The sequence below is a fragment of the Macrosteles quadrilineatus genome, unplaced genomic scaffold (genome assembly GCF_028750875.1).
Source record: "Macrosteles quadrilineatus isolate MER2022 unplaced genomic scaffold, UCM_ALF_1.0 Scaffold_1__1_contigs__length_201487025, whole genome shotgun sequence".
Classification (NCBI taxonomy): Eukaryota; Metazoa; Arthropoda; class Insecta; order Hemiptera; family Cicadellidae; genus Macrosteles; species Macrosteles quadrilineatus.
This window is the reverse complement of record NW_026542594.1, coordinates 123,600,102-123,613,843: the sequence shown is the minus strand read 5'-3', so window position 1 is coordinate 123,613,843 and position 13,742 is coordinate 123,600,102. Positions and strand designations below refer to the sequence as shown.

The window sequence follows — 13,742 nt, the reverse complement described above, 5'->3', positions numbered from 1 at the left end:
AGGTGTCACTCGATGGGGTCACCAAAATAACCCATTTTGGATTTTAGAACAAAATTTGAATACAAAAATAAGTTCACTTGCGTGTCGTAGAGACGTGTACAGAGTTTTGTTTTCTTGGCGTAGCCCATTAAAAAGTTAATTGGCGATGACCATACTTTTGCCCATCCCTGTATATGTGAATAAACATAAATATACAAAACACCCGTGGCAATTACATTTGCCCAGCCCTGTATATGTGAATAAACATAAATATACAATTGAGGTATATTACTTAATAACTCCCCGTGCCAGATCTACGACCGGTGCAGTCCCTCATCCACAGTCCCGTGGATATCACACGCATTGTCCTGTTTAATGACATGGTGCTATTGACAGGTTAGAGCCTCACTCAGATGAACACGCCAGACTGGGGATCCAGCCTCATCGTGCCGGATGTACGACAGGTGCGGTCCCTCGTCCACAGTCCCGTGGATATCACACGCATTGTCCTGTTTAATGACATGGTGCTGTTGACAGGTTAGAGCCTCACTCAGACCAGATGAACACGCCAGACTGGGGATCCAGCCTCCCCGTGCCGGATGTACGACAGGTGCAGTCCCTCGTCCACAGTCCCGTGGATATCAAACATTTTGGTGTCGACTCAACGAGGACCCTACAGGTTATTACGATCCTAATTTTAGGAATGCAAATTGTTTAAAAGTTATAACTATCACTCACCTACTGCAATACAGAATATAAAATTTAGTCATTTAGGTCATTTCATGTACAAACAATAAGATTGGTCAACACGTTGAATGAGAGCCTAAAAACTCAACTAGCGTATCATTCAATAGAATGTTGAAGAAACCCCTTTTGTTAAGATACTAAGCCTTTTTTCTCTATCTCTCTATTAAAACACTACTTTATTTTAACCAAACACGTGCAAAATTAAGCTAATTTCCTTATCTCTCATTGAAAAATAATAACAAAATAGATGTTTTAATACATCTATTGATTAGAAGCAAACATGTTTTGTGTTTTGAAAATATTTTGTTTTTAAGTTTATAATTTGTAAAAGTAATTTTGTTTTAGTTATAAGGTAGTTAAGCTGCCAAGCCACAACTGACATGTAATCTATGTATGTACAGATTGTCTAAGTCTGGTCTGGTGTAAGAGCGGACCTATGGTCCAAACCAGACCAGGGTAAATAAAAAAAAAATCAAATTGTCTCTCTCTCTCCCTCTCCCTCTCTCCCTTCTCTCTCTCTATCCCCCCCAATTTTCTCTTGCACTCTCTCTTCTTTATCTCTCACTCTCACCCCCATATTCTCTCTTTCAATACCACCCCCCCAACCCCCAAACTCTCTCTCTAAATCACATGTACCCCCACCCCTTCCCTCAAGTCACAAATACCATCACACTCAGACTCACTCCTTTAATAACTACTGTACTGGATGTATTTAATATTTGCAAAATTAATTTTAATAAGTGTTGATATAATGTTGTAGGTTAGGGTAGAGGACGAGTTGCACAGACGAGGGAGCGGAAGTAGTACGGATGATAAAACTAAAAGGCGTAGAAGAAAAAGAAGACCAAAGCGAGTGAGTGATGATAGTGATGAGGAAACTGACAGTAGTGACAGACACAGACGAAGGCGAAGAAGAAGAAGAACAGACATAAAAGATTGTTCGGAGGAGGATATTAACAAGAGCGATGTAGATAGTAGAAAAAACAAATCAAAGGTTGCTGTTGACAAGGTATCCTCAGAATCAGGAAGTGAAAGGACATCAATAAGGAAAAGTAAGGACACTAAGTCTCAGAGGAGAAGAAGTGTTAGCTTTGAAGACAAAAAAGAAAATCAAAATAAAGACGAATCTGAAGAACTTTATTTTGATAAAACAATTGAAGAGACAAAAATCACTGAAAATGAGAAGAGTAGTGACAACAAGGAAAAGGAAAGCAGACGAGTATTGAAAGAGGAAATTAAAACAAAAGAAGTAACGAAAAGCAAAAAGGTAATTGAGCACAAACAAAAAGAAAAGTCATCGCAAAATCCAACAGTTACGAAAACCAGCAAAACAACTTGTGAGGAAACAAAAACAGAGGAACAGATTACCACAAAAACCAGTAAAATAGTAAGCCTTTCGTCAGACAGCAAAACAGAAGACCCCTCAACACAAGATTCACACGATATTCCAATGCAGCAAGTGGTAACAGCTATTGTTCACCAAGAGGAAACTATGGATAATGAAGAGTACAATAATAATGATGCGAATGATGTAAAAGATCCTATAAACGATAGTATTAATGATAAAGCCAACGAACACGAAGATAAGCTCGATAAAAATTTACAAGACAGTGTAAATATGAATGATGTCAACGACAACTTTTCCAAGGATAACAATTCAGCTTCTGCATACGAGGAAAAGGAAGCTGTGGAAACTTCAACTAATACACAAAAAGAAGAACCTGAAGAAACCCAAAAATACAATGTTAGTGATTTAGGCGTTGACATGACTGACACGCCTAAACGCTTGTGTAACAATGATAGTAGCAAAGATGCAAACTGTTTAATTTTAGATAATGAAAACCCACTTACAGAGGGTTGCGACCAAGTAATTGAATCAACTATTCACACAAATGAAATTAAAGATACGCAATTTGATGTCCAAACTGATTGTTATGCCAAGGAAAATTTGGCTGGGGTTGATGGGTCGCATTTTACAAATGACATAGAAAAGACGGAGATACAAGAAGTTCCTGAGGCCTTAGGCAATAGCAATGCAAATACAGATATTGATGATTTATACTTTGCAGGTATTGAGGATAAAGAAAATTTCCCAGATGATGAAGCCTCGGAGCATTTTATTCGTGAGGTGCAAAGGGAAAGAAGAAATGAATCTGAAGTTCTTGAAAACGATAGTACAACTGATAAAAAGGGTCTTGTCAAAGTGTTGACCCGTTCAGAAATAGATGACGACAACTTCAAAGGCATTGTAAAAGTAGACAAAATTAATAGCGAAGCTCTGAAAGATAAAGGAAGAGAACGAGAGCGAGAACGGGAAAGAGCAAGAGAGAGAAGACGACCATCTAGCTTCGAGATTGTGAGTCCAGCAAGATCACTACCTGATGAGGCGTTTGACTCGGAGACTCCTCGCAGTCGTAGCCGAACAGGAGCAGACTCCTCACAACTACAGGACTCAGGGTTTGAGCCGTCACCTCGTAGGTACAGTCAAAGTAAGTTCTATTTTGCTGTGCAGATAAACTACTGTACTCTATTTAATAAGCAATACAACATAATTGTATTAAACAACATAAACTTAGGTCTCACGTGATAAGATCAAATATCTAATTATGGTATTATTCGTCCCTATATCGCAATTGCATATTCTGATTACAACAATTCCTTTATTTGAAGTATTAATTTGACGACCTCATTTGATGACGATTTTTACTTGATAACTTTACAATAAGCAAATTAAGGCCCAAAGACCTTTATGAAATTGCAGTATTCTAGTTTAATGTTTTTTAATAAATAGGCAACCTTAAAAGAGATAATTTATGAGTAGCCTTGTCATTTAGTAGGCAACATCAACAATTATTCTTGATGCACAGGAGATACATCCAGGATACCGCGGATGTGTCGGCGCTCCTCCTCTCACCACCAGCTGGGCGCTGCAGACTCTGACGATGACAGACCTCCTCTCAGTACCATCTCCGTCACACAGGCAGTGCAACACTCCATGCGCAAGTATGCCTAACTTGTCATTGTGAATCGGTTGGTCGACTGTATAATAAATTAATGTGTTGTGGATTGCCAGGTTAACATTACCATCATAATTAATTGACATTTCCCAAAACTTAAATAATGATACCTCCGCTGCAGCAAACTTCTCGACTAAGCGAATTTTCATTTGCCTGGATTGATTTTCAATTAATCTATTAAATTAACATTTATGTTTAACGAGTAGGCTACCTAGGTTTGCTGCTACAGGGAAACTAATAAAGGGTGTTTTTATTAAAATATTAATTGCTTGGTATAAAATAAATAAATCTGCAAAGTTTGGTCAAAATATATCTATAAACAAGCCAACTACAACATTTTACAATATTCTCCATAAAAATAACATTGGAATTTTAAAGGAAATTTTTTTTATTTTCTCCGTAACCAATAACCGTACAAAAACACTTTGATATACTAAATTATTTGTTTTTCAAGCTCTTTAAAAAGGTTTGGAGAAAAATTGATAAATTTTGTGTTTTAACGATAAAAAATGAGGAACCAAATTTTTGGAAATATTAACTTTGTCCAAAAATAACATCATCCAATAAACAGGATCTAATTTATCATCATCTGGTGTCCCACAGGGATCGATTCTTGGCCCTCTTTTATTCATCTGTTACCTTAAAAATCTTCCAATTTCTCTAAATGACCCAGATAGTAAGACAAGTATATATGCAGATGATATTAATCTTAACACAACTGGGAAATCACTAACTGATTTAGAAATGTCTGCTAAATCAGAATTAAAAAGTCTGAACAAGTTTTTAAAAGACCATAATTTAGCACTTAATGCTAGTAAAACTAATTTCATTCTTTTCAAAACAAAAAGAGACAAAAATGATAAAAGTATAAAGTTAGATATAGATACAAATTCCATTGCTCAAGTTAAAACTTCAAAACTATTGGGTTTGATAATAGATGAGGATTTAAGCTGGAATAAACATGTCGAGTATTTAATAAGACATTTAATAAGAACACCCATTTTTACCCCATAAAACCCCCCGTTAAACCCTGTCTCCATGGTGTCCTACTATTTGCCACCAGTGTCGTTTGCCACCAGTGTCATTTGCCACCAGTAGGGTCAGTTCCTGGAATTCCCGCCCCGGAATTCCCGCCGTGACTGTGTCACAACCATGTAGTTGTACTTATAATTTTTTGTATATTAAATAAATGTCTATATCTCCAGTTACAACTGTGAATTGTAAAAATCTATTTTACCATCTTGTTCGGCAAAAGAAAACGCACATTTTGAGTCCGAACTCACATAATCGCAAGTTAAACAGTATAGGCCTATCTATGTTAAGGTATTTTAAACGATTTGAATATTCCTTACATGGCCTAAGATTAGATAATTAATACAAAAATAACATTTAGCACAGTATACGACGCATTAATAAGATTAAATCCCATTAAAATACTTGAAAACCCGCAGTTTTAGTGTTTAGTATTCTGGGAATATACAGAATGAAGAACTTCAATGTACCACCATTGCTATCTCAAAAACTATTCGATTTAGAGACAACATTATATGGGGAATTTCAACTTTTATCTTATGACATACAAAAATATGAATTTTCTTATGGGGCACCTTGTATTTTATGAAGATTTTAGACTGTAATTTTGAAAACGTTTAAAGCTACGTAAAAGAGTTACAAGCGTTGTACAGCGTGTTAAATTTAGGGAAAAGTAGCTTTTTGTTACATTCAGCATGATATAGCTCATAAACGAGTAAGTTTGGAGTAAAAATTCAAAGAATAAATTATAATTGTCTTAAAATTGCATCTACATTCTAAAAATATCATAAAATATATTGAAATTATTCCTTTAAGTTCTAACAAAAAAGCCACAAAGAATTGCGATCTGAGTTCAAATTTCTTATGAATTTTATAAGCCCGCTGTATTTTATAATCATATACTTACATGAGCTACGTCATGAAAAATGTTTACAAAAAGCCACTCTTTTCCAAATGTAACACGCTGTAACTCCTAAACAAGTAGAAAAGTATATAAGAAATACAACTACTAAAAACGTTTTTAATTGCATTTACATGCTAAAATCATCAGAAAGTACATGTTGTCAAATAAGAAATGTTAAAGTTAACCTCAATATTGGAAAATAGTAGTGATCTTAAAAAAGTGGAATTAATATTTTTTGTCACAAGAAAATAGTTGAAGTTCATATTTAATGTTTTCTCTAAATCTAATAGCGTCTGAGATAGCAATGGTGGTACAGTTAAGTTGTTCACCCTGTATTTACTTAATATTTATTTGATATGTCATTAAAACAGTTTTTAAATGGCACTCTTATTTTTAATTCATTACTCATCAAACAGAAAACCTCTGGGGCCTTAACTCTACTTTGATGACGGAACTTATGAAATACTCGGAGTTTATGAAGGCTCAGTAGAAAAAGTCTTGCATTACTTGTGTTATTTTGTAACGAAACTAGACTTAATAGTTAGTTACTATAATGAGCTAACTGATTCCCATCACTCTTTATCCAGGCTTTGGACTGGCTATATCTAATATATAAAATTCTCGTGTCACAGTGTTTGTCTGCAAACTCCTCCGGAACGACTTCACCGATCGTTATGAAATTTGGTGTGTAAATTCTGTAGGTATGCGAATCGGACGTAAACTATTTCCCGTTTCGAAATTCTTAAAAGGGCTCCGCCCCAGTGGCTCTGGAGTTTCCCATGTTAACCTTATGAGAAATGGAATTAATGAATCTTAACAGCTGTTTCAATTAAACAAGTTGGTTCTGTTCTATGATGTTCAATAGCATTAAAGTTACAAGGATTACCAACAGGGTGCAGCACTATTATTTCTTTTACATTTATGACAACAGCTAATTTGCAACCAAAAGGTGAGTGAGCGTAGCGAACGAACTTCAACCTGGAGGCGAGTTAGCGTAGCGAACGAGCTAACCTGAAGGCAAGTGAGCGCAGCGAACGAGCTCCAACCTAAAGGTGAGTGAGCGTAGCGAACGAGCTCCAACCCAAAGGTGAGTGAGCGTAGCGAACAAACTTCAACCAGGACGTGATTGAGCGATGCGAACGAGATCATCTTGAAAATTAAACGTAACGGTACTTTCTTTCCATCGGTCTGTCTTAGGGGAAACCCATAACTTAGGCGATACGAAGTTCGCCGGGTCAGCTAGTCTATCTATATAATTAATACGCTACATGAAACTTTGTCGGTTGAACTCCTCCGCCATTTCTTAACCGATTTTATCCATTGACGTCTCATTGGAAAGAGCGTGTCGCGTAGATTTGCAAACTGACCTTACAATTTTGAAAAAGTCCCTTGGGCTCTGCCCCAGTGGCTGTTAAAGTTCCCATGTTATCCTTATGAAGAACATGATTGTTACATTTTGATCAGCTGTATATTTTAATTACTGTTATTTTTCATTTCGAAGTCTTTTAAACTCATCGGAAATTATGATTACTTTTATTTGTTTTTAAATAACTACTTTACTTCTTTGCAATTGCTTGATTTCGAGCAACGTGTTTGCTAGTGCAAATTATACTAAAATATACTAAATATCTATACTTAAATTATGCTACTGTACAATGTAAAACTTGGTAGAACAGCACTACGTCGTAACACTACAAAACCACAGATAATAATGAGCGTTTCCGCCATGTATTTCTCCACTCCTAGAGAGAGTGTTGGAATTTTTACCCGTAAAAAGGTTGCAGGAGACGGTGATAGTATGAATCATAGGTAATCCTGGTCCATCGGCCGGTGCCTCGAGGGGTGATGACCGACGGACTAGGGTTGGGGCTGATGACTCACCCAGCCAGGTATAAAGTGGTGGCAAATGACACAAATCCTAGAGTGGTGGCAAATGCCACATATTCGTTTCCATGGTCCGATCATGCTGGTTCGCGAACGCATTCAAGTATATATACATTTGAACGAATAGGATTTTTGGCCTCTGGGGACATCAAAAAGAAAAAGTAAATCGGTCCCGGGCCTAGGTCTTACCATGAGACCTACACTAATACCTACAGCTAAACACACAGCTACAGAAATAGCTATAGGGAAATTCTCTAAAAGCAATAGCACGTATAATAATGAATTCATTGTTTGCCAAAGGAATACATTTAAATTATACATTATTTAAAATATTTAGTTCACATAATTTTATAATGTGATCTCAGAGACATGAAAAAGAATCTTCGATCTGACATGACATTGCCAGGGCAACAGTTTGTTAGATATTGGCAAGACTCGGAAACCTTAGTGCTCATTGCTCTCTAGGCACCTGTTGTGTACGTATCGTAACTCGCTTATATGTATGAGTATCGGATTTACGTGTTATCTTAATAATTAATCGTCAAGCCTCATGTCCTCATTGGAGGGGTTGTTGTAAGTACGTTTTAAAAGTTATGTATTAATTTACATTACAAATTTATAATGTATTTATTTTTCATTTAGTTGTACCTTTAATCATTGATCTTTATTATATTTATTTTATTGAGTTGATGGCTCACATGCTCTGTCGATAGTGTGACGAACTTCCTTTATGACAGCTATTAAAATTCACTCAAGGTGCAACCCTTTGGTTGAATTACATTGAAAACTATATTACTTTCCTTTTTTAAACCAGAATAATCCGTCAGCATTTTCGAAAAATAAATATTCAGCCTTGTCGTTTGGTGCGTTAACTAAAAATTTAATCTTAGAGTAACTTTTCTCTTAATATATAACATCTTACATATTCTTGCATAATCTTTCTCAATATCCACTTTTAAGATTGATGCAAGCCACGACGTATAGTACTTCACACAAATGATCAGAACAATGTGTCTTTAGTCAATATTTACTCCAGGTATCACCTAGAGAGACGGATCTTCCACGAGCTTCTAGAGCTGAAGCGGTTGCAGATCAGAGCTGGAAGATCCAACGAGGCGGTTTTGGTGAAGCGACTGGTGGACGACTACCGCAGGGCTGGACTGCTCATCGGCCTCAAGCCTTACGACGGTGTCTACACCTTCCGTGGCTTTGAGAAGTACCTTTACGGTAACTATGCACTACTGACATTACTGTGTTAAGTCTAAGGAAAAGGGGACATGAAACATCTATGTCACCAACAAGTGCAAAAAATTCAAGTAAATATATGAGTAATTAAGATTTTTCAAGTAACGGCAGTCCATTGTGTTTTTTGTATCCATGCCGTTACTATAACCGTTGCTGTCTAGGATCTGTTCCAGAGTTTCTAGATACAGTAATAAGGTTAACATGTAAAAAGTAGTTCAATTTTATTGTTGACAAGTTTGGAAATATGTTAACGGGTTTTCGTTTAGTTAAAACTCGATTAGGTCTTTAAATCTATTATTGATTTTGGATACTGATACCAGTAGGGTATGAGTTAACAATTCGCATTCTTCTGTTAAATCTAATCTTAAACTTTTTATTGCATGCATGCGTGGTTACGTTTGTTTCCTCTGATGTTGGACAAATATTTACTCTTAATTAACTAAACCCTTGACATTATCTTTTAGTACCTTAGTACTATAGTATTGCTCCCCCCTGCGGTTTCGGGGGTTAGAATAGAACCGCAGCCTTCCCGGACTTGTCGTAAGAGGCGACTAAAAGGGTGACCGACGCTCTCACTGGGAGTCCTTGGGAGTGCCCCTGTTGTGTTTGCAGGGGTTGATGTGTGCTCTGCACTGCCGATGGGTATTCTCAGTGAGTCGTGAGAAGCCAGCTACTTCGGTCCTTGGTCAGGGAGTGCGCCATGGATGTAGAGGTCGGGCTCTACATTGTGACGGGTGACCCCCGGCAAGTCAGGTATCCGGTGCTGGGAAAACGGAGGTTGAGCCACGGGGAACTGGGGTAGGGGCGCTGTCCCCGAGGGTATACCCGTTTCTGAATATTCCGGGCCACCCCTTGCCACACGATGCGCTGGTAAACACAAGATGGCTTTTAAAACAAATAACCTGAACACATCTTTGATAAGCAGCTCGGATGAGCAAGAAAAGAAGTCGGAAGTAGAGCGAGACCCTTTTGGGCGAAGCTCCAAGGTCCAGAGATTGCCAACATTGAAAGGCTGAAGACGTCCCCACCACCTGCAACTTTCAGATGCACAAAAGACCTGACTTTGGGATCTCCCTTGACAAGTGGAGAAGGAAACGGTGGACCACCCTCTAAGTATGGTGAAGGGATGCCGGAGGAATCCCTAACAGCAGCTTTAGATTTGGAAGTGTCGGGAATGGTACTTCTGCGTCAGCAATATCTTGACGCAGAAAATGACATTGAAAACCGGCTTCGAAACATGGAGCAGACCATAAAGGCAATGCTTAAAACCTTTAAGACGCAGAGAGGAGTTAACCAAGTGGTTAAAAATGGTATGGCTAAGCTCGAGGACGACCTTGGTTTTGTCTTCGCCTGCCGGCTGGTGAGCAAGGCGGCCATGGAAAGGATCGCCGAGAAGGTGGTCTCCCTACCTGACGACAATGCGCGACCTTCCAAGAAACGCAGGAGCCCTACATCAGAAAGCCCTCCAAAAAGAGAAGAGGTTGTTCAGACAGCAAAGCCTAAGGTTAAGGTCAAGGCGACCCAGACTTCTAGGTCCTTCTCTGACGTAGTTGCCGCTCCAGCGAAACCTCAACAGCCACAGCAACCTGTGACACCCATTGAGGGTAGCTCCCGAAAGGGGTCAGTCGTAGAAACACCATCTGGGACTGTGTGGGAAAAGCGTCTTACGAAAAAGGAGAAGAGGAAATTGAGGCACGTGGAAATCGGCTCCAAGACACATGTGGCAGTGAGGGCGCAGTCGACAGGCGTGGCTCAAGCTGTGCCTGGCTCGGCACTCGCTTCTAAAAAGTCGCGGCCCAAAAAGCCCAGGACTGAGGCTATTTTGGTCAAGCCTTTAGAGGGAGGATCATTCGCCGAAGTTTTAGGTGTTATCAAGGCCAAGGCTAAGCCAGAGCAAACCGACACTGTTGTACGGTCGATTAGACAAACCCGGGACGGGGACGTCCTCCTCGAACTGGGTAAGTCTAAAGATAAAGCCGCCTTTGCTGCCGAACTAAAGGCAGCTGTGGAAGGTCAGGGCACCGTTCGTGCTCTCGAACCCAAGACGTCCGTCGAGGTTCGGGATATGGATTGTGTGTCAACGGAGGATGACGTCATTGATGCCCTAAAAAAAGCTGTCCCGAGCTTGCCGGACAAACGGCTAGTCTGAGGGTGTGGCTCACGAAACCAAACCGGAGTCAATAGCGGATGGCGGTCGCCGAAATGGCAGACGCAAACGCCAGTAAGGTTTTGGCACTCCAGCATTTGAGGGTTGGATGGGTTAATTGCAGGTTGAGACGGAGGGTGAAAGTAACGAGGTGTTTTAAATGCCTTGATTTCGACCATTCCTCCCGAAACTGCTAAGGGCCCGACCGAGGTGTAACGTGCCTATTTTGAGGGGGGGTCAAACTAGCCTATTCCTATGTCTAGCCTATCCCTAGGCATAGCCTACCAGCCCTAACTAAGGTTATAGGTTAGAAGGCTAACCTTAGTTATAACATCATCAGTAACTATAGGCATGATACGCTGTTGTGTTTGGTGTTAAATAAGTGTAGAACGATAGTTATTAATACTGTATGAGCGTGACATAAACCTTATACAGTGTTTTATAGCTTATTGGCTCACCAGCTATGTGTTTCGCAAGCTAGGGCTCAACTCGGCTTGGTACTTCGAAGAAACTTTCTACACTTAGTAAACCCGCAGATCATGGCCTTAGGCCAATAATCCGTCTCAAAGACGTGAGGAAATGCGGTGTGAGTAATATAAACCGACAACTTGAAGTTAAAACTCATTGTCGTGTGAAACAAACACAACATAACCTACAGTCAACAACAACAAGCTCGAGCGACTGACGATTTAGCGGCTGCAGACGACGGTGACCGGCTAGCTTTTTTTCGGGTTAGCAAACAGCAAGCAAACGTTCCGGATCAGCTGAGCTCCCTACTTTGCTAGAGAGGGGAGCGAGAGGGATGAACCGAGGAACCCTCAGACAGTCAGACGGCAAGCAGGAAAGTTAGTTCCTCACCAGCAACTACGACGACTAGTTCGACAGGTCTTCAAGTCCCTATATCATTATTGGTGAAGCATTAGTTAGCTCGCGTGATACTTCTAGTAAACTTGTAAGTCTTATATTCCATTAGATATAAGGTAAACCGAGTTAATTATTGCCAGGGTGTAAAATACTAGTTTTTAACATCATTTTTACTAGATTTTATATTTTTCACTCCTGTTAAACCAACGGACTTAGGCTACTTTGACTTGATCATGATGGTGTTTTAAACCCATAACGTAACGATTAAATATTACGAGGCCAGCGTATTTTAAATCCATTTTTAGTAAGCCCAAAACAAATTAATCTCATCATACGAATTTATTAGTAGTAGTCAGTGGCTACTATGATTAGTTGTGCTAGTTTAGCACGTCCCGATCGGCACGCATGGCGTGTTGGTAGTAGTCGCCTTAGGCCTGTGTTTTACGATGCTTTATGGTTTTAACAACGGGTTTACCATAAAGCCTTTGAGATTGATGTAAACCAGAACTGGATAGTTCGTTTCGGCCTTAGTTACTTTATTAATAGTGGAGTTTGTTTGCTTCGTTGGAATGGCCTCCAACTTTAGCTATTTTCGTTTTAAGTAACAAGGCATTTTTATATTTCCTTCTGTCTGGTAATTTAATCTCTGATTATTTAACGATGTTTGGTTAGTGTCATGTGAGATAATCCGTGATTAACCCTTTGAGTATTATTTCATGTTTAACGATTTATCTGTGTTTTAATATTTTGTGTTATGAGTTTACGACAGGTGATGAGATTGTTTTGGTGCGAATTGGATAGCGTTGGCCTATGGTGTGAAACCATTTGACGTCTGGGACTGGCGAGTCGGCGTGGACTCAGCGTGTCTTCAGCAGCTGTGGTAGTGTGTTGAACCTACCTTTGGTGACGACCATGGAGTTCAACGACGCTTTAGCAGCTGCGGTAGCGTGTTAAACCTACCTGGAGTGACGACCAACTCACGACACTGGAACCAGCGACTCGATAGCGGACGGAAGATTAACGTAGAGCAGTCAGTTAGCCTACTACGATTCTCGAACGGCTGGGGTTGTGTGATAAACCAACCAGAGGAACTCACACCACGCTGTTGGCCAGCTTCGATGTTATTCGATTGATTATCCAGTGGCAGTGGTTGCGTGATAAACCAACCATTGCAACGGAGAACAACGGCCAGCGAGATAACCGGGGCTTGGTCAACGTGTACCCAACGAGTGTTGAGCCATTGTGGTGGATCTTGGCGTGGTGTAAACCCAAGAAGAATCTCGCATCGGGGGTGGCGAACGACAACTACGAACGGACGGCCACCACGGGACTCACTGCGGCGGACGGGGCAGTGACACGGGACCGTGTGATGAACCGGATCCCCGAGGACTACCTGCGAAGGGTGCAAGTAGCTCGCATCGGGGGTGGCACTCAACAACGACGAACGGACGGCCACCACGCAGATCACTGCGGCGGACGGGGCAGTGACACATGTCCGTGTGAGAAACCGGACACTCAGGACGTCAGCGACGAAAACGTACGAGTAGGCTCCCCGGCTGTAGTACCGATATAGGGCGCGCGGGCTGGAAAACCCAGGCCGCGGTGAAGACCAGGTGAGGATGGCAGAGCCACAGCCTACGACGACGAGTGGGGGGGTGGAACGCACCTCAGCCTGTAGCCGTGGTCGACGGGTGAGCTCGAACCCTATGCTACAGTGGCGGGTTGAGTCGGCTAAGTTCAAGGTACCGCGACATCACGAGTCTGAGTGCAGAACCAGACAGACACCCAGGACGGCGGCGGAGACCGACGGGGCCAAGGACTCCCGGCTGTAGTCTCGATTAGGGCCACGATGGACGCCCAGCCTGCAGTGAAGGCGTAGTAGCTGCGACGTTAGGTGGGCGATCCGAACCCCGACTACAGCGGC

General features: G+C 40.7%; 1 protein-coding gene across 1 annotated transcript in view; it reads left to right on the top strand.

The window, feature by feature from the left end:
- Positions 1–13,742, top strand: part of LOC129000296 (uncharacterized) — a 236,244-nt gene that overhangs the window by 161,702 nt on the left and 60,800 nt on the right. Inside the window, exons 8-11 of the mRNA XM_054427260.1 lie at positions 517–658; positions 1,487–3,215; positions 3,594–3,729; positions 8,600–8,790. Coding sequence (XP_054283235.1) covers positions 517–658; positions 1,487–3,215; positions 3,594–3,729; positions 8,600–8,790 — 2,198 coding nt within the window. The remainder of the gene's footprint in view (positions 1–516; positions 659–1,486; positions 3,216–3,593; positions 3,730–8,599; positions 8,791–13,742) is intronic.